This window comes from Jatropha curcas, chromosome 5 (genome assembly GCF_041381405.1).
Source record: "Jatropha curcas cultivar XTBG-Jc1 chromosome 5, XTBG_Jcur_1.0, whole genome shotgun sequence".
Taxonomy (NCBI): domain Eukaryota; kingdom Viridiplantae; phylum Streptophyta; class Magnoliopsida; order Malpighiales; family Euphorbiaceae; genus Jatropha; species Jatropha curcas.
In genome coordinates this window covers 29,379,494-29,399,698 of record NC_143155.1, presented here as the reverse complement: position 1 = coordinate 29,399,698, position 20,205 = coordinate 29,379,494, and the positions used below count along the sequence as shown (strand labels likewise).

General features: G+C 35.2%; 4 protein-coding genes, 1 long non-coding RNA gene and 1 pseudogene across 9 annotated transcripts; 4 read left to right on the top strand and 2 right to left on the bottom strand.

Annotated features, from left to right (window-relative positions):
* Positions 1–65: 65 nt before the first annotated feature.
* Positions 66–3,196, bottom strand: LOC149496565 (Protein kinase superfamily protein). Of its 2 annotated transcripts, none has more exons than XM_089721226.1 (9): positions 2,904–3,196; positions 2,550–2,706; positions 2,319–2,409; positions 2,145–2,219; positions 1,988–2,076; positions 1,753–1,871; positions 1,102–1,242; positions 787–863; positions 66–335 (listed from the first exon to the last, which is right to left on the bottom strand). In XM_089721226.1, the coding sequence occupies exons 1-9, from the start codon at positions 3,007–3,009 to the stop codon at positions 189–191; spliced, it is 1,002 nt and encodes a 333-aa protein (XP_089577352.1). In that variant the 5' UTR covers positions 3,010–3,196; the 3' UTR covers positions 66–188. The 2 variants fall into 2 exon arrangements, with proteins under 2 accessions (XP_089577352.1, XP_089577353.1); XM_089721227.1 differs by having other exon boundaries at positions 2,550–2,703; positions 2,904–3,189.
* Positions 3,197–3,434: 238 nt separating this feature from the next.
* LOC149496564 (putative xyloglucan endotransglucosylase/hydrolase protein 27) lies at positions 3,435–4,640 on the top strand (annotated as a pseudogene). The gene is made up of 2 exons (XR_016320848.1): positions 3,435–3,812; positions 4,064–4,640. The product of XR_016320848.1 is annotated as a putative xyloglucan endotransglucosylase/hydrolase protein 27 (transcript).
* Positions 4,641–6,350: 1,710 nt separating this feature from the next.
* Positions 6,351–8,685, top strand: LOC105643051 (putative RING-H2 finger protein ATL12). 2 transcript variants are annotated; one of them, XM_012228098.4, is made up of 3 exons: positions 6,351–7,078; positions 7,534–7,631; positions 8,099–8,685. In XM_012228098.4, the coding sequence occupies exons 1-3, from the start codon at positions 6,920–6,922 to the stop codon at positions 8,448–8,450; spliced, it is 609 nt and encodes a 202-aa protein (XP_012083488.1). In that variant the 5' UTR covers positions 6,351–6,919; the 3' UTR covers positions 8,451–8,685. The 2 variants fall into 2 exon arrangements, with proteins under 2 accessions (XP_012083488.1, XP_012083487.1); XM_012228097.4 differs by having other exon boundaries at positions 6,352–7,078; positions 7,531–7,631.
* Positions 8,686–10,410: 1,725 nt separating this feature from the next.
* On the top strand, positions 10,411–11,717 carry LOC105643357 (uncharacterized). The gene has a single exon (XM_012228454.4). The coding sequence runs from the start codon at positions 10,524–10,526 to the stop codon at positions 11,343–11,345; it is 822 nt and encodes a 273-aa protein (XP_012083844.1). The 5' UTR covers positions 10,411–10,523; the 3' UTR covers positions 11,346–11,717.
* Positions 11,718–12,917: 1,200 nt separating this feature from the next.
* On the bottom strand, positions 12,918–15,384 carry LOC110010432 (uncharacterized). The gene is made up of 3 exons (XR_002285427.3): positions 15,246–15,384; positions 13,568–13,699; positions 12,918–13,187 (listed from the first exon to the last, which is right to left on the bottom strand). It is a non-coding gene; the product is annotated as an uncharacterized LOC110010432 (long non-coding RNA).
* Positions 15,385–15,535: 151 nt separating this feature from the next.
* Positions 15,536–19,117, top strand: LOC105643050 (ARM repeat superfamily protein). Of its 2 annotated transcripts, XM_012228094.4 has the most exons (3): positions 15,536–16,081; positions 16,260–16,333; positions 17,240–19,117. In XM_012228094.4, the coding sequence occupies exon 3, from the start codon at positions 17,281–17,283 to the stop codon at positions 18,961–18,963; it is 1,683 nt and encodes a 560-aa protein (XP_012083484.1). In that variant the 5' UTR covers positions 15,536–16,081; positions 16,260–16,333; positions 17,240–17,280; the 3' UTR covers positions 18,964–19,117. The 2 variants fall into 2 exon arrangements, with proteins under 2 accessions (XP_012083484.1, XP_012083486.1); XM_012228096.4 differs by lacking the exons at positions 15,536–16,081; positions 16,260–16,333 and adding an exon at positions 16,471–16,807.
* The last annotated feature ends 1,088 nt before the right edge of the window (positions 19,118–20,205 follow it).

The window sequence follows — 20,205 nt, the reverse complement described above, 5'->3', positions numbered from 1 at the left end:
TTTTCACATTCACATTGCAGCTGAAATTTAATGTATAAGGGAAGAAAAAATAGCTGGGACGCTCATTCTAACAGGGGAAAAATGAAAAGATCTCTGGCAAATCATTGCATACACAGATGGAGTTGTGTTTGTTTTTAAACAGCAGGGAAAAAGAAAAGAGCTATGCACATTGCTTCACGAAACACTGGCTATACTTTTAACATTCGCAGAAAATCATCTATTATTGACATTGCAGATGATCTATACCCAGAACCAAATAGATTATAATGATTCAGGTAATGATACAACATGTAAATATCTCTCCTTTTCTCGAAGCCTGGTTGTTTTGGCATCACCTGGTAAAATATAAAAAGCATCAGAAGAATATAATTAAATCCAGATTCCAGACAGACATTAAAGCAAGACAACCTTACTTTAATAAAAAAAAATTCAGAGTATAATTTCATCTAAACTTTTCGTTCTTTAATTATGAATACGAGACTGCCTTAGCATTAGCACAGGAAATAGCACGTCTCATGTTAGCATTAATATAGATGACTTGTTAGCAACCAGGCCAAGGCAAATCCATCTTTGTTGAACCACAGGCCAGGTAACAAAAGAAATGGATGTTTGGGCCTAGAGGATGGAATGCGCCATGATTCCTGAAACTTATATATTCCGCAGCTACATGGAATGCTTAGCTATATAGGAAGGTAACAAAAGAAATCGATGTTTGGGCCTAGAGGATGGAATGCGCCATGATTGCTGAAACTTATATATTCCGCAGCTACATGGAAGCAGTAATACCTCAAAATAGGCATTGTAGAATGGTCCTCCAAAACCAGCACACCATGACATTCCAAATTCAGCCTCACTATGCCCATCTGCAGATTAAAAAATCAACAAACAAAAACAAAGGCCAATTAGTTTATCTGAACATATTTTTCATTCTTTCCATGTGCTGTCAGCAGTAGAAATCTAATTCAAACGCACTAGTCTACAAGAACATATCCTTCCCAACCAAGTATGCAACAACAGCAAATGCAAGCATGCATGTGTGTGCATAGAAACACAATAATAAATCAATTCTCCAACTATACAATGATATAGCATTGGACTCACAATAACATGCCGGGTCAAGTATGACAGGTTCCCCATTTTTGTCAGTGCTGATATTCCCACTCCACAAGTCTCCATGAAGCAAGCATGGCTCTATAACAATGTCTTCAAAGAGAGGTGCCATGTTCTTCACCAGTCTTTGTCCTGTTAATCGCATGTCAGACAAGTATCCCATAGGGTACAAAACATTGCACTTGTAATTTACATAAAAATTTGGGATTCCATGTAACAAAGGAATTCAAACTAGACAAGTCACATTTCAGCTATCTGTAGCAGAGGAAATAGACAATTGTTCAGTGATTTGCAGTTACTCTGTGCAGGGTCCCTACATGATAAGTCAAACAGTCCATGGAAGTTGGTATCTGAAGCATTTCAAAATCCTATCAGAAAGGTAAATGTATGATGGGACGAGAAATTATTACAACTGATGATTAAAAGGATGAATCAGAGATAAAAGCATGAGGAAGGAAGCATATAAATCTTATGGAATGGCAATGGAAACCATATAAACTCCAATGCCATTTGCGTTCTTCTAATGCATTATCCGAATGTCAAATTCCCAACTATACTAGATTGTTTCTCATCTACAAATAATGCACGTAAGACCACTGAATTAAAATTTACAAGATAACAATGTCAAGGGAAAAAAAAGACCTTTTTGGTAGATGCTTGAGTCGCCATATTGATCTGATGCCAATTTCAATTGGTAACCCAATCTATGCTGTCCGTAAAACTCAATCCAATCTGATGTCCACGTATTTATCTGAGGAGTACTACAAATTTAGAAGTGAATTTGTTACAACTCAAAAGTATTCAAGTTTATTATTGGTGTTAAATTCAATATGTTTTCAGAATTTTGAGAGAATGATAATGTCCTGAAGGAATGCACCTGCCAATTGTGTTATCAACGTCAAATCCAAAGCCTTTTTCAGATTTCCCAGCCTTATGCATTTCAGCAAGCTTCTTCCCTAGGACAGCCTGAAGATACATAAACAGTTAATAGTTTCGTAACCAATATCAGAATTAACCAAAATTTAATCACCCACCTGATTGCCTCTAGATGCACCAAATTCAATAAATTCCATAATGATGTATGATCCACCAGTTGGTAGGGGTCCAACCTACAATACTTAACAATTTTTTTTCACTTAGACTATCTTCCTATTTGAAGATTAAGATAAATAAGGCAACAATGAGAGTACAAGATTAGGCCTTTTCACCTTGAACGGCCTAGGTACACGGATTGTTCTAGTTTCATACATTGCACCTAGGCCAAGAGCCTCCCCCTCGAACATGGATGGTCCTATACTCCTAATCAAGCATTTCAGTAGGAATATTCACTACTCGACAAATACAAGTCAAAAGCAACAATTTGCAACACTATAGTAGTTTATTCTGGGTACACATACAAGATTGATACAAATTTTTCAATACACATACAAATACAATACCTATTTGTTTTGACGAAGAAAGAACCAGCATCAGTATCATAACGACTTGCAAGATTGATACAGCCACCGCCAATAGAACTAATCTTTGTAATCTGCGTAGCCTTTCCTTCTGATAGAATCCATTCACGGATTGGATCTTCGCCCATAGCAGCAACTGCTAGTTTATATTAAAAAAAACTTGGCATTAATCAAGAAATTGGCTACACTGTAGCCCATTTGACAGTAAAACAGTTTTGACTTTATAGTCGGCGACTCAAATTATCCCAAAATAAAAGATTATCCATCAAACCGAAACCAGTACAACAGCTCAGTTCAATCAAATTGACATTATCCATTATTTTCTTGCTTGCTTACCCGTAAATGGTTTGCGTTTGGTAAAGCGGAGTCGAGGACGACGATGCAGAGAAAGAAAGCAAGAATTAATAGAGAGAACTTCCACGTGCATATGTGACAATATCATTATCTCTTCCCGCTTTGCTTTTCTCCCACCGTTCGGTGTCCACCGATATCCCCACCCCAATTAACTTTAGGAAAAGAGTCCCTCCGTCCATCTGTAAGCGCTTTTTGCCGTTAAAAATAGGTGAAATGACAACAACACCCTGTACAGTAATCGACCGCAATGTCTCAATCACTAGTGAAAAAAGAACTTTTCCGTTAACAGCAATAATGCTTGAAAATGGTCGGAGGGACTCCTTAGTATGAAAAGGAGGCAAAATTCAGAGAGGTATTAAATATTTATATAAAATATGAGGACTATTTAGACAATTATGGTAAATTTTAGGGATAAAATAATTATTTTTCCTTAACTTTACCCTATTTCCTTATTTGGCGTAGACTATTAGAATGGAAACGACGCCGTTGAACTACATACCGTGTCCAAGCCAAGAGAGTAATTATCCAACGAAGTCATCTCGAAAATCAAACCGAGAAATAAGGTAATGGCAGAACCAGCTCTTCACTATGAGACCCAACCCAAAAAGCAAATCGCCATACACTATACACCAGAGGCCAGCAACCATTGCCCTGTATCCAATTCTATCACCCTCACCTATAATCACCGCGGCGGCTCGCGGTGGCGCAGCACCACCCGCTTTCTCTATGGCACCTTCAGCTCCTTAATTCAATGCCCCAAAGGCAATACTAGTGGCCTCAACTTCAACATTTATCTTTATTCACCGGAAGGCGACAAATCCCAAGACGAGATCGATTTCGAGTTCCTAGGCAAGGACAAGACCGTTGTTCAAACGAACTACTACACTAAAGGTAACGAATTTTCTTCACTTTTTACTTCTATTCTTATCTGGATCTTTAATCACCTGCATTTACTGTAACGCATTTTCACCACAATGTTCTTAGCCTACTAGTATATTTTAGCTCATTTTTTACGGTTCTTGTTAATGGTTTTGGATCATCTCTTTTCGTGCTTATTGCCCTGATGCTTCAGTTGATATGATGTGAAAACATTTAAAGTGAATGGTTATGCCTCTTTGTGATTCTTTAAAAAAAATATTCAGGGACTGGGAACAGAGAACAAATTCATGACCTGGGGTTTGATTGTTCTGATAGGTTTCACGAGTATGTAATCAAGTGGAGTTCAAGTTCAATAGAATGGTTGATCGATGGGAAGGTGGTGAGAGAAGAGTAGAGGAAGGATGGTGAGACTTTCCCCGAGAAACCCATGTTCTTATATGCCTCAGTTTGGGATGCAAGCTACATTAATGAGGGCAGGTGGACTGGATCTTATGTTGGATGTGATGCACCCTATGTTTGCCTGTATAAGGACATCTGTGTGCCTGCTGGCACTGCAGTGGAATGTTCCTCTGATTCTTGATCTTAGTTCGGCAATTTGCCGATTTGAGAATTTGTGATTTTTCCTGAGAGTCATGTGTCAAATGTGAATGCACTGGTCATTGGTAATTATCCATTTTCTTGTCATCTGAGCTTTCAATTTGGTGAGTTGTATGTTCAAATAACTTTTTTCCTGAAATGCTGTAAAATACATTCAGTATTCCTCTGGAACGTTCAAATGTTTGATGATATTATTCTGAACGACTTTTAGTTGAATGTTGGATAATGAATAAATTTTGGTTATTTTTCTTTTTGTCAAAATAGAAGACCATAAAAGAAGTGGACTTGTAATTCTGATTGGAGTTGTTTCCTTTACATAAGTAGAAGATTCTTGATTTATGTAGTCAATATATAATATTTCTGTTGGTTTGGTAATATCTCTATAATTTATAGAGCTACTTGAATATGTTAAAATGCTTTGAAGTACTTGATCTTCGGAGCAGGACTTTGGTGCATTGAAATAGTTCCACTGTGCCTTAATCATTTGAACAACTTAATTTGTGTTAGCTGCTATCGCTAGTATCTTTGTCAATCCTTCAGATGTGCCTCATATCTTCATTAGTTAAACTACTGTAGCCTCTATAAAAGTTTTCATTTCATCTGCTTTTATGATTTCGTTCTCCATTTCACAGTTAAGCTTTTCAACCACCAGCATTTTGCTCGTTGTCCACATATTTATCTGCCGGTTGGTTAGAAGTGTTAAAATGCAATCTTCTATCTTGTATATTCCTTCCCTTAATCATTAATATGATGTTTATGCAATTAGCTTTTGATTTTCATGCGTATCTGATTGATAACGTTGTTAGTGGTTACAAGACTCAGCTAAACCTCTTTTCTTATTTTTTGTGCTTGGAAGATGCAAGTGCTTGTTTAGCCATATGCTGACTGTATACAGGACACAGTTAGATATGTTTGTTTAACTGCAAATTATGTGACTGAATCCATTTGGTTTCTTATTGTTGATTTTGCATCACCATGCTTTTTGTGTCTGCTGACACTCAGTAGACGAAATTAAATTTATCGATGGTGTGTCTGGAACTCGTGAGGAACCCAGTTGCTTTCTCTGTGTGTTCTAGGCGTTCCTGGTGGTGGTAAGGAGACTTTAAATTCGTTTTGTTCCCTTGGATTAAGGATGTCTTAAGTAGCTGACAGATTGGCTGGGGGGCTAAGCCTAAGGCCAGTTCATTTTGTTTTATTCCTTAGAGAGACTGTTGAAAGTTGCTGACAAATCAGCCAAGATACCTTGTGTTGTGTTGTAATGGTTTTTGTTCAAGAATATATATGAAGATATAGGTGATACGTCAACATCTACCAAAGAAAGGTCAATGACCTTATCGAAACCCTCAAGAAAAAGGTTTCTTGTTAGGAGAAGAAAGTGTCTGAAGCAAATGAAGGTGTTCTTTCACTATAGTCGTCAAAGTTCCTCATCAAGGACCCTGCTTTCTCTTGCTCATCATCGTTGATTCCCTTTTGGGATTGTTGTTAGGTCAAATGTCTGCGTACTTGAATTTGTATATAGTAGGTAAATGCCAAAATTGAATATTAAAGAAAAAAAAAAGATTTGAACTTTTTATTTTTGTGTGTTTATTGAGATCATATAGACTAATAATCCCTATGATTACCAAGAAAAGTGAATTCAAAGTTGTTACCTGGGTCATGGAATGATGGAACAAAATCCCCTCTTAAAGTTTTCAAGCATCTTCTTTTCTCAATTTATGAGCAGCCAAACGCAATAGAACATGAAAAAGAAATGCCTGAGCTGTCCTCCAATCATGATTCAGCAGGTGTACGTGGAACAATCACACGACTTCGTTTTACCATGTGCTGAAGGGGAAAGAACAGCAAAGAAAAGGATCCAATCATTGCGAAAAAAAAGTAAACGGGTTTGGTGCTATCCAAAACCAGTAAATATAGAAAAAGAACGAGAAGGAAAGATGCAAAGTAACCTTGTCCTGGAGATTCTCTTACCTTAAAAAACTCATCATTGGTAGAAGGATCTTTGGTACCTCTACTCTTACCGTTTAAGCCTTTTTGCCGCCTAAACTGACTACGTGCGTGGATCACAACCGTCTACATATTTAATTTCAACCCTTGTGGGCCTCTATCGCTGTGGATCTATCCACCAAATGTAATTCCAAACAGCAAGTAAACGAAAAAACTTCTTTCCACGACGCTCCTTTCATCCTCACCATCTATCCAATGGCCCCCTTTCTCTTTGAATTAACTTTGAGTCCACCCAAAGCGATTAAGATTCAGTATGGGTTTCTCAGTTTCCTTCTCTGTTTATGATTTTTTTCCCATCCATCTTGTCGCTGGGACTGTTGAAGAATAGCCATTTCTCGATGAATCCTGAATCCTGATCCAGGTCTTTCTTACTCTTCCTCTAGGTCTCCCTGTCTGGCCTAATCCTAATCAAAATTCGTTTTTGAGGTTGTGGGTCTTTTAACTTGCGGGCCTTGAAGCGGGACTTCCAATTGGGTTGTTGAGACTCTTTGTATATTTGTTGATTTTGATAGTGGCAGATGTTCGGTTCAGGGATGAATTTGATCACTACAGTTATTGGATTTGGGATGAGTGCCACTTTTATTGTGTTCGTTTGCACAAGGATTATTTGTGGTAGGCTTCGAGCTTCCGAATCTAGGCAAATGTTCGAGATTGAATCCAGAATTGACCTTGAACAGGTTTTTATTTTTATTGTTCTCTGTGTTTCGTTAGCTTGATAACTTTCTTTGCTTTTCCGTCTATTGAGCTGGTTATGCTTGCTGATAAATTCCTAATTTTTCCATTGCTAGTTTTAAATGGACTTCTCGAGGGCTAATTAGAATTTTGATAAGCCACTCTGGCTACTTATTCAATCAATCGGTTTTCATATTGATTTGATTAATTTGATGTATAGGAGAGAATTCGAAAGTTTTAATTTTCATCTGGTGTTGATTTATCTTTGCATATGAAGGAATTCTATTACAATGGGTATTGAATAGATAATAAAGCCAAACTCTTGTGGAATAGGCAATTAGCATTTTTCTTTTTTTTTTTTTTTTTTTGGCTTATTATCTCTCATTTCAAAACTTCCTGAATTTCCTGTGAGATTTTTTTTCTTTTTTAATTCTTTTAACCATTTTATTTTATGCAGCAGCCAGAACATCGGATTAATGGTCTTGAACCCGTGCTGGTTGCTGCCATTCCTACTATGAAGTTCAGCCGTGAAGCATTTAGTTCTGTGGAAGATGCACAGTAAGTTTTGCCACCTTTAATAAATTCTTTTTTGAAGAACTACATTTTTCTTTGCCTTGACATACAAATTGTTCTATCTACAAACAGATTGGCATCAATAGCTACATTCCTTTTAGTCATTTGCTTTATGTTTGGTATATAACATATAAGAGCCCTATTTATAATGCATATACAGTTGGTTATTGATTTAATGATAATGTCATGTAATTGACCATCAAAAGACTACAATCAGAACAAGCACCTAGCAACCCTTTGATTTGCTGATCAACTATATGATTTCTATTTCCCTAAATTGTGTCTATTTTCCATTAAAAACATTTTTTATTATGTTTGTTGTTTTCATGTAATTGTTACTGTGTTTTTCTTATTCCCACATATGAAGAGAGAGAAGCAAGTCCTAATGCCTTTGACTTTACTATACTGATTGATTGAGCAAAGATGAAGCTGAGCATTTCTTTTTTGAATAGGTGCTCGATATGTTTGGGAGAATACCAAGAAAAGGAAGTATTACGGATCATGCCAAAATGTGGGCACAACTTTCATCTGTCTTGCATTGATGTTTGGCTAAGAAAACAATCTACATGTCCAGTTTGTAGGTTCCCTGTAGAAGATTCTCTGGAAACAAAACATGTGAGACAAGCAACGCTCAGTCGTATGGTCCGATCCATCGATAGTCCAGAGACCTCAGCTGAACATTCTCAGCAATGGCTATTACCTGGCCCTGAGCGTTCACTGGGGACTGCTAGTAACCAGAGGCATGCAGTCAGTGTTCCTGGAAACCCACAACTTGTTTCTGCAGAATCACAAACAAGCAATTGAAGAAGACAGCAAAGCAATAGATTCATTTTGATTTTATATTACATGATTTCCTTGTTGGAGTAATTACATAACATAGTTTAGAATTTGTGTAGGCTTGTACATAAAATTCCTCCAATCCTCTGTAACATGGTGTTGAGACAGTCCCATTCGTTGTGAGATAACTGTAATAATCCTGAAAAGTTTTAGAAAAGGAAAAGGAAAATTAAGGCTCAAACCATCTTTGCCATTTCCTCAATTTCTGGGTTTCTTTTCCTCTTCTATTCCATCCAATTTGAGATGTTTGTGTCATATATTTTAGCATACAGGTCTCCTTGTCTATATTTGGAAGCTGTCCCAGAGATGTGGAGAACACGAAATGGCACTCATGTTTCCATATGTTTGAAATGTACCCAAATGTCAACGAAGGTCACACGTCAATATGCCATTTTCAATCAACTTTTAGGAAATAGTACTAGCAAAGTACTGTTAAGACATCCACCCTTTGTAATTAATTACCAAAGCTTTTTGTCTAATCCACTCAAAATAAGATTAAAAAAAAAAAAAAAAAAGCTACTTTTCAAATTTCTGCATTCATTTATAATAATACACCATTTGGTTTTGTTGCCTTATGATTGGCCTTTTTTAACTGAATTTTTTAAAGATTAGAAATTTAAGAATTTACAGGACCAGTATTCATTAAGAGCGAGAGCAGCGATACATGGCACGGGACATACTTTATAATTATTGTTATGGTGGGCCATATTAAATTGTAACTGACTGCCGCGTATAAGAAATGAAGAAAGGGGTACAATTGGCTCATTGAAGGGAGGGGTAGAGCAGACAATTCCCTTAGTTTTTGTCTTATTACTAGTGATCGGTAAAGTTTGTTTGCTACTCAGCTAAGCTAACTCAACTTACTATAACTTGAGAGCTTTAGACCGGAACCGGACAGTGCTTAGCAGGTTCAAATTTGGGTTGATTTGAATTAAATTTTATTTATTTGTATTTCAGTTTATAAGAAATAGCTACTTTTTACACACAAAAAAAATTAAAAAATTAAAAAATTTAACAAAATCTTAGCAACTAGACTTATTATTCTGTAAATTTAATATACGACAATAAAACTTACACGTTTGAGATTGATTGGTTCAACCATCCTAATGATGCAATCAAGATAATGACTGAGTCATTATAATTTTTAAGTTGATATCATCGAAGCTTACAATAAGATCAAAATTGAGTGAGTAATTTATAGGCACAAGACCGTGGCGTTGCGTTAGATTTTTTTTATACAATTCCCATTTCTCTGGATTAATCACAAAAACGGATATGTAACATGTGTAATTCAACCATGTGACATGTGTCATTCCACACGTGTCTTGTGTATAAAATCCACACACAAACAGACAAAATTCTCACATCTCGTAAAGGGGGAATGAAAGTTTTGGGAATCTTATAGTAATAGCTACAGCAGCAACCCTTTGATGACTATTGCCTTAATCTACGAATTTGTACATTTATACATACGTAGAATCATGTACACATAACAAACCGTTAATACCTCTTAAGTATAATCCAAACGGGAAATATTTTATTAGTAGAAAAGGGACAATTTGGTGAGGAAAATAAAACCAGAAGAAAAGACACGGTACGGTAATATGGACCCCACAAATCATTCTATCTCCAAGTTATAAATTCCAAATTGAACTTCCACGTCACAACCAATTAAACTACCTTTGGCGCCGGATTTTAAAATTGAGGATCCAACGTTCTATATCCGCTCTTCATTTACAACCCGACAAACTTGTCCGACTTTTTTCTGTTTGCTTCCCTCTGTACCTTTCCATCATTAAGCCGATGGGCTTTTAATTACGCCGTTTAGCTTTTATCCTTCCTAATTAGGATAACTCATATAGGCAAAAATGGTAAAAATACGCAACTTCACCATAAAAAAACAAACCTAAATAATTGAGATGTCAACAATAATTATCATCAGTATATATATAGTGCTAACCCTAAACCTAAGCCACCTCATGTGGTTTCCACATGCAAACTTAATTAAAACTATAACCTCAATCATTATCTAATTAAGTCATGGAAACACTCAAGAACCCTTCTCCCACCACCAAAGCAACCAAAGCAATTTCAGCACGTAGATTTGTTGGAGTGAGGCAAAGACCATCAGGACGATGGGTAGCGGAAATAAAAGACTCTTCTCAACGAGTAAGGTTATGGCTTGGAACATATGATACGCCTGAAGAAGCTGCTAGAGCCTACGATGAGGCTGCTCGTGCTCTACGTGGAGAAAATGCTCGAACAAACTTTGCCTCCTCTGTTAATAATAATAATAATAATAATCTTAATTCCAACCAATCTAATGGTGGGTTCGTGTCGGAATCTGATGGAAGGCATGGTCTTAGCTTTTCTTCATTGAAGGCTAAATTAAGCAAGAACTTACAGAATATTATGGCTAGAACAACAGAGACTAAGTCCACAAAGAATAGAGTGAGTGATCACTTCACTTTTGCTAGCATATTCCATTTTAGAAGCCAACAATACCAAAAGCCAGTCAATATAAAAAATATAGAGAAAGTGGTGCAACCAAGCATCATTGTTCCTCATGCAGCAGATGAGCCTTCTTCATGGGAAACCTCAAGTGTTTCAGATTGTAGTAACGAATGGATCGGGTTCAGGCAACTTGGGCTTGACTCAGATGGCTCGGATATTGGTGAAGTTAGTATCGGTGATGGAGGGTTTTCAGAGCAAATGATGGGTTGGATTGATAGCCCGGAGATTAGTGGTTGTAGCAATGAAGGTTCGAGGAGCAAGAGGTTTAAGGTTTCGTCTTCTGTGGTGGTTCCTCCAACTTTTGAGTCTCCATCCTTTTGTGCGTTCCCATTTCATGGTGAGAACTGAGAATTGATCAATTAAATAATTAATGAGCTTCATTGGGTAGCATATATAAGCAGTTGCTGTATGTTTAAGTGATTTTGAAGATGTTCTTCTTATTAAGCATGTACAGAGTACAGAGTGAGAGAGATATGGAAGTTAATTAATTTGGAATACAATAATTAGTTGTTAATTAATGCTAAGCATATTGCTATCAAATGATACATCAAGTGTACAATAACAAGAAGTTATATCAACTATCTATGCAAATTGCTTTGTTTGATGAAACATTTTTTGTTGGTTTTATCGGTCATTCTCAAACTCCACATGAAAACATCCTTCTTGTCCCTTATTTTCCATACTGATGAATGAAATTTAAACATGTAGAAGATAGATATATTAAGTAGCAGATGCGGTTGTTGTCCATAATTAAGTAACCTAACTAGAACAATTGGAAGACTTTAATCCCGATCATATAGATTACAATTTTTAATCACAATACCAAGAACAAGGACAATAAAAAAATTACAATATCAGTAGTTCCATATTTTTCTTTATCGAAGATTTGATCATCATAGATAGATGGTTAATAAGCCTACTGGACACGACAGGACAGAGTAAGATTTAATTTAATGTCAATAAAAAAAAAGAAAAAAAAAAACAAGAGACAGTGCAAGAATTGGTGTCACGAGTTTTCCACATGATGTTGTCGTGATCCAAAATTGGCAGCAGGTTCATGCATACACCCATGTATCAATCGCAGTCACGGTTAATTTACGGTGATAAACCAAACGTTGGTGGTTCTTTCCTCGAGCTAAAAAATTAAATATTAAATATTTTTGAAACGATCACACTTGTAGGCAATTCAAATAATTAATCTCCCTAAGCTTGTCTTGACAAGGATTAATATTTTATTGATTTATATAAATCCATTTCATGGATAATTTTTGGGTCCAATGATTCACATAATGGCATGTGATTTATGGGCTCAGTGATCCATCATGGGAAGTCTAGATTAAGCCCACAATGAACCAGCAGAATAATAATTAAGAATGATTTTTTTTTTTTTTTTTTTTTTTTTGAAGAAAAAAAACAAAATGGTACATTCTCTTGCAATTATTTTTATATCAGTACATTTAATTTGTATTTGGAGTCCAAGATTCAAATGCCTGTACTTTGGAATTCAAATTCAGGCTGTGGGTCATCTTATTTTTCTTCTTTTAAAAAAATTTATGATGTTTGAATTTTTTTTTTTTTTAAATAGTGGTAGTATACATTTTTATGTCAATTGAAATATAGCATATGGGAATGTTTGAATAAATGACTTTTTTACTGTAATAATCTATAATATATATTTCATTTGTCATTTTTTTATTTTTAGAAACTATTATCTAAAAATATTTATCATTTTTTCAATTTTATTTTTTATCTTTACTAAATACGATACCTGTTTTCTACAATTTCTTAAAAATCATAGTATTATTTTCTTTCCATTTCTCACTAAAATTCATTTGTTGACTAATAAACTGAGAGAATTATATATATTACGACAATTATTAATCAAATTGTGAAATATTTTATTATTTCACACACCCTGAAAAAACTTAAACCACAAATTAAAGAAAACTATCAAAAATTTCAAAAGCATCAACTAAAATTGAATAAATAATTTACGGGACTATCATTAAATGCAACAGGTTGATTGGATTTTAAAAATATTGAATCTGAAAGGAACTGAATTGACAGATTACTCACCTCCAATCTAAATTTGTTAGGCTATTGAGCAGCAATGATCTCCAAAATTTGTGGCAAACGGTCCACCTGCTTCTTACGTACCCTACTTCATGTCTCCATGGCTCTTATCAATTTCTACAGATTTGAAATGGGCAAAATCGTAATCCAGAAGAAAATAAAGAGAAATAACGATATGAATTTCAAAATTATATTATTCAGTATTATAATTCTATTATTCTATAAGATTCAACCGTTAATTTTTTTCATTTAGTGGTTATAAAATATCAAAAATATTGTTAATGATAAATTCCTACTGTAATTATTTTTAAAATTACTTTTGACATTTCAATTCACTTAAAGAAAAAATAAACAGTCGAACCCTATAATACAACATAATTATACCATTCAAAAAAGAAAAGGACATAATTATGATATGTGGACTAAATAGTATAATTTTGAAAGTTTAGGATTACTGATATATTTAAGCAAAATCTATGGGTTGATATACTAATTACCCCAAATAAAAATAGTGCAAAAACCGAAAAGTTGTTTAAAGCCGAGCCGACAGATAACGGCGTCACGTTTTAGTTACGCAGCCAAAAGTCACCCACGCGTCTTGATACTCACGCTCTATACCCTCTATCCAGCTGTTAAAAAAAAAAAAAAAAGCTCATTCTCGTTTCAATCTCATTACATTAGTAAAAAATTATTTACTGCAGCGAAACGTAACTTATTATGTAACAGCCAAGCTTTTTCCCCAGTAGGAAAAAAAAAAAAAAGGTGAATCTGATTCTGAAAAAAAAGCGGTTTGGAATTCAGTTCTTAAGTTGACATTAGAAGCAGTGTGATCTTCTAGGTATCAAACATAAGTCGTAGATTTCCAATTTCCACAAGGATTGCAGCTTGTCGGTGACCCATGGATAAAAGGGCATCTTCGACATCTTTTTAAGATTTAATTAAAATTTTGAAAATGTTTCACTTTAAATAAAAATTCTTACTAGCGTTCATTTGTGTGCGTTTATAAGGAAAAATAAATAAATAAATAAATAATGTGATATTTACAATATATTTTTTTTACAGAGCAAACATTTCACCTATCATTGCATTTGCATCTATGCTTGTACCAAACAAAATAAATAAAATAAGATTGACCATTATTTTATAACTCGTGTCTCTACATCTTCTTCTAAATTTCAAATTTTGAATCTAATCATTATTTTATTACTGCTGATTATCATTTGGGATTCAAATTCAATTAATTTAATTAAGCAAGGTAATCACCTGTCTTTAATCAATTTTTTGCCCTCAACGGTTTGGATTAAAATGTTGTGCTAATTCCTTTTACACCCTCTCAATTTATTTCATGTATTTAAATACCTAAATAATTATTTTAAATTGATAATTGGACTATTTTATTAATTCTTTAGATACATACGGAACATGACTAATTAATTATTTTAGTTCCTGAATTTCGGTCGAATTTATTTTTATATTTTTACTTTATTATTTGGCAAAATTATTGATTCGTGTTTCAATTTTAATTTTATTAAATTATTTCATTCATAAATGGCCAAATATTCAAATATTACATGATATTTAAATAACAAAATTAACACTTTTGAACATAATAATTAAATAATTAAAAAAGGGGTCCACCTGATGTTTTAAAAAATAAGCTTTTACCTAAAATTCCAGAATAAAAAAAAATTGAAACTGACTCAAAGATCGAACTTATGCAAAAATTCTTAATTTTGCCTGTGGTTAACTTTTTTTTTTTTCCAACTTTACTTTATAATTCTTTTTTGAATAATTAAAAAATTTAACTATTTATTTAATAAATGAAAATGCATGTACCATGATTTTGTAATTACTGTGTGGACCTATAGAAAGATTTATAAAATCTTCTGTTATGGGCTAATATTATCAGCATAATAAATTTTGCTATAATTCATAATTAAATACGATTAATAATGCGATTGCTACTGTATTATGAATACCAACATTAATCATTTTCTTTTTTTTTTTTTTCCTTTACGAAAGGATCATTTCTTTATTAATGGGATTATGGATTAATGGATTAATAATAACAGTGGAAAAAATGTAATTATTATAAGTTATAACTGTGTACCACCAAGCACGTGCCTCAACGTCGACCATGAAGACACATAAACGGAGGAGAAATTATTGCCCTACCTCACACGTGGAACCAGTTCGCCATCTCAGCTCCTCGGTAAACTTAATAGTTCGAAAAGCACATTCAAAATTTTACCCCATCACAACGGTCGAATCCTTTGCACACCCACAATCATAGCCGTACGATCATCAATAATGTTCGACATTTAAGCCTTTTATGTTCCAAACTCGAGCTCTCTCTCTATCCAAAGGCTGTATCTTTTCTCTCTCCAAAAATCACAGTAGAGAAAAATAATGCGTTTTTATCTTCATATATTTACAGAATCTCAGCAGACAGGGAGCTCTGACACATTTTCTTCTACGCAAGAAGAGGAGAGAGAGAGAGAGAGAGAGACTTCTAGAGAGAGAAAGGCAGTTTTGAAGAGGTTTGATTTTTGAATGTGACTTGACTCCTCACTATATTATGCTCTGGGTGTCTGGTAGAGTTAAAGCTCGAATAGTTTAGTTGGGCGTTTTCAAACTTCAGCTGCTTGAGTTCTTATTTAATTCATTTGTTTTCCTCTAGTGATTTGGACCGTTTTGTGTCTGCTTCTCTGTTTATACGAAAAAAGAGCAGCTACAGTCCTGGGCACTTCTGATTCTGAAGACAGTCTTGTTTTGGATCGTTTAATTTTGAAGATCCAACTGATATTGATTGCTGATTTTGGAGGTATTAATGAATTCCAGCTTGGGGTGAGACTCAAGTTTGAAGGCAAAGCTATAGTGGGTTACTGATTCTTTAAAGCATCTACTTGTTGCTGCAATTGAGAGAGAAAGTGTAAAGATTTGAAGATCAAGCTAGCTATGTGGGTTGCTTTCTGGAGAAGAGGACAAATTCTAGTTCCTGAGGATTAAAGGTTGGTGCTTGACGTGGATTTTGCTTGCTTTTTATGATCCCCGCTTGAAAAAGGAAGCTTTAGTTTTATTTTTTGTTCTTGTCTATCTTTGCTTTTCGACTTTATTTGTTCTCTTCATATCTGAGTTTCTACTGATATATTCATGTTCACTTTCTTAAAATTGTTGTATTATATATAGAAGCAGAATATACAGTCGAGGGGAAGCAAATGGCAAAGGGCTTTGAATGTTGAGGGAAGTCAAAGCAATTTGAGGTATTTTTCGCATTTACTGCATTGAATTGTCTTATTATGATATTGAAGTGGAGTTTGGTCCATCGCTTCCATCTTCATAAATTTAAATACACTCGATTTATGTACAACTGTTGATAGAGACTTCTGTCGTCTCTTCAAAGGAAAGTCTCTCTACTTCTTTCTCACAACCTGTCCTTCCTCTATTTATGAGGATAAAATTGGCATTACAGCTAAGAATCCAGCTTTTTCTTCAAAATTTATTGACCGTTAGATATAGATCAGGATCATGTTACCAAAGTCCAGAAGATAAAAATCTGATACCATTTCCCACCTTCTTCACGCTTGAAAAGTAAAGTTGTAGAAGAGATTTTTCTTTTCACTTCCGCTGATACCCTAAACAATCAGCAAAATACCTGTGGTAAAAGGGTATTATGGTATTTGCAATAACCTTATTAGCTGACGGTGTTGTTTATTGTGGACGGCTGTGAGTTAAAAGTAACTTCTTTGGTTCTTTCTCATGATTCGATCCACAATATTTTAAAGTTGTTGTAGGTTAAGCATATATATATATTTTTTAATTTTGGTTGGCATTTAATGATCACTTGGAAAAGCTATGGAAATGACTCGTGTGGGCATCTTTATATAGGCATTTTGATCTTGTTGGTCGGGTCTTGTTTTCAGTGAAAGAAGCTCTGTGATGATACAATATTCTCGAAGCTCTTGATGTTACCTTACTTTTTTTTTGGTTTTTGTTTTATTTAATAACAATTAACCAATACCCTTTAGTTTATAATTTATGTTTGATGATTGCAACTGCTCCACTGCCTTTGAATTTTCTATGCAAATAGTATCATTTCTTTCTCTTTTCTTATTATCTGCCTCTGGGCCATTGCATTGAGAATTGTTCTTTTTGTCTCTGTAATTCAGTTGGTGATCAATCTGATTCAGATCATATAGATATAGAAATCATGGTGGAAGATAGAGGAAAAGAAGTTGTAAGAGATATTCTATCAGTGGAAGACTGGTTATCGCATGCGCAAGAGCTAGTTCCTTTAACACTTGCTGCGGCAAAGGAGGTTAAAGGGTTTCCTGGTCGATGGAAAATGATAATTTCCAAGTTGGAGCAGATCCCTTCACATTTATCAGACTTGTCAAGCCACCCGTGCTTTTCCAAGAATACACTTTGCAACGAGCAATTGCAGGCTGTGTCAAAGACACTCAAAGAAGCAATTGAATTGGCAAATTTATGTACGATTGACAAGTATGAAGGGAAACTAAGGATGCAAAGTGATCTTGATGCATTATCAGGTAAATTGGATTTGAATTTAAGAGATTGTGGGGTTCTGATAAAGACAGGAGTGCTTGGCGAAGCTACTTTGCCTTTAGCTGTAGCTGGTTCTTCCTCGGAACCTGAGGCTGCAATTCATAGCAACATAAGAGAATTGCTTGCTCGGCTCCAGATCGGACACTTGGAAGCAAAGCATAAAGCTCTTGATAGTCTTGTTGATGTAATGAAAGAGGATGAGAAGACTGTCTTGGCTGTCTTAGGCCGGAGTAATATTGCTGCTCTAGTCCAGTTGTTAACAGCAACTTCTCCTCGTATTCGGGAAAAGACTGTTACTGTCATATGTTCGCTTGCAGAATCTGGAAGTTGTGAGAATTGGCTTGTTTCGGAAGGTGTTTTGCCGCCTCTCATAAGACTTGTTGAGTCAGGTAGCACAGTTGGTAAAGAGAAGGCTACCATTTCTCTCCAGAGATTGTCAATGACAACTGAAACAGCCAGGGCAATTGTTGGACATGGTGGAGTTCGACCATTGATTGAAATTTGTCGAAATGGTGATTCAGTATCACAGGCTGCAGCTGCTTGTACTTTGAAGAATATATCAGTTGTTCCTGAGGTTAGACAAAATCTAGCTGAAGAAGGGATTGTAAAAGTCATGATCAACCTTGTTGATTGTGGAATTCTGTTGGGATCTAAAGAATATGCAGCAGAATGCTTGCAGAATCTCACTGCCAGCAATGACAATCTAAGGAGGATTGTTATTTCAGAAGGTGGAATCCGAAGCCTATTGGCATATCTTGATGGTCCATTGCCCCAAGAATCTGCAGTTGGGGCGTTAAGGAATTTGGTTACCTCAGTTTCTATGGAAATGTTGGTGTCTCTCGGTCTTCTTCCTCGCTTAGTTCATGTCCTCAAATCTGGATCACTAGGTGCACAAGCAGCTGCTGCTTCTGCAATTTGTCGGGTTTGCAGCTCATCGGAGATGAAAAAGTTGGTGGGTGAAGCTGGATGCATTCCTCTTCTCATCAAATTGCTTGAGGCTAAATCAAACATTGTCAGAGAGGTTTCAGCACAAGCAATTTCAAGTTTAATGACCCTGTCACAGAATTGCAGACAAGTGAAAAAGAATGATAAAAGTGTGCCAAATTTGGTGCAATTGCTTGACCCGAATCCACAAAACACTGCAAAGAAGTATTCTGTGTCATGCTTAGCATCTCTTTCTTCAAGTAAGAAATGCAAAAAGCTTATGATTTCCTATGGAGCAATTGGGTACCTCAAGAAGCTTACTGAGATGGACATCCCAGGGGCTAAAAAGCTGCTCCAGCGTTTGGAAAGAGGCAAGTTAACTAGTTTATTCAGCAGGAAATGAGAAAACTTTGTAGCTATGCTCTTTGTATGATAAAGTCGTTATTTTTCTCCCTCATGTAATCTGTGTTTCATTTTCTGTATGAAACGGGGTAGTCAATGAACAAGTCAGAAAGTGTAACAACCTATGCAATCAATGTTATATAAGATTTTCCTTATGTGTCTTCTTTTCTCTGTTTTGTTGAGAATGATTAGTAGCTAACTTTATGCTAGTTCTCAGGCATTGCTGCTCAAGATGCTTGAAACAGAGGAATTGGTTTAGCTTCTAATGCAGGCAAGGATTGTTACAGTATTCACTATTCTGGTATTGTTAATACCTAATTAATACTTGTTGCTAGTAAAGATGAGTGCTCTCTCGTCTTAATTTGTACTAGAAGAGAAACTTGTTCATCCAGTGGATGATCCAGCAATTGCAACAACCCAATGATTTATATAATTTTATAAAGCCATGGGAAATGTGAATTCAAAATTTTGCAACCTAATCCTGTAAAACAAATAAATGAAATGCGGTGCCGTTAGGGTTGCATAACAGAGATTGAAGAAACTGACGTCATCAAGATATTGTTGGTTACAGCACTAACGCCACTCTTTAGTATTTTTTTATCAAGTGTCCATCACCATTTAATGAATGCCCTGCACCACCACCGCCGCCGTCACCAACGGGGGATGCGTTCTTTACCTTATTTTACAATGAAAGGGTATATACGTCTCTATCTCCTACCAATAGGGCATTGTGATTGCGTATTAGAATAGTCAAGTCATTTGATGATATTTATCCCATAATTATAGTTTATTTTCCTACAATTAAGTTTTTAGTCTCTGCATTTTGATCTAAATTACTATATATTCTTATTAGTTTCATCGTTAAAATTTATTCTCGTTATATTATTTAGTCAACGACTCTACGATCATTTATGGTTTCGGACTTTTACAGATATGTCCCCAATCTATTTTTTATGGTCTATCAAGTCCAATTAATGATTATTATATTTTAATTTAGAAATTTAATTATTTTCTGTTTCGGGTACAGATGTGAGCTGTTCAAAATTCGGATTATACATCCTAATTTACAACTACCATTTTTGAACGAAAGAAGAGCCGTTCATTTCTACGCAATCTTGGGATACGTTCGATGCAACCGCCTGTACTAAAAAGTAATTCTAAATTGCATGTATACGCACCCGATCGCATTGTATCGCTACCTACAGCCGTTTGATTCCGTATCAACTATCTGAACCAAGGTAGA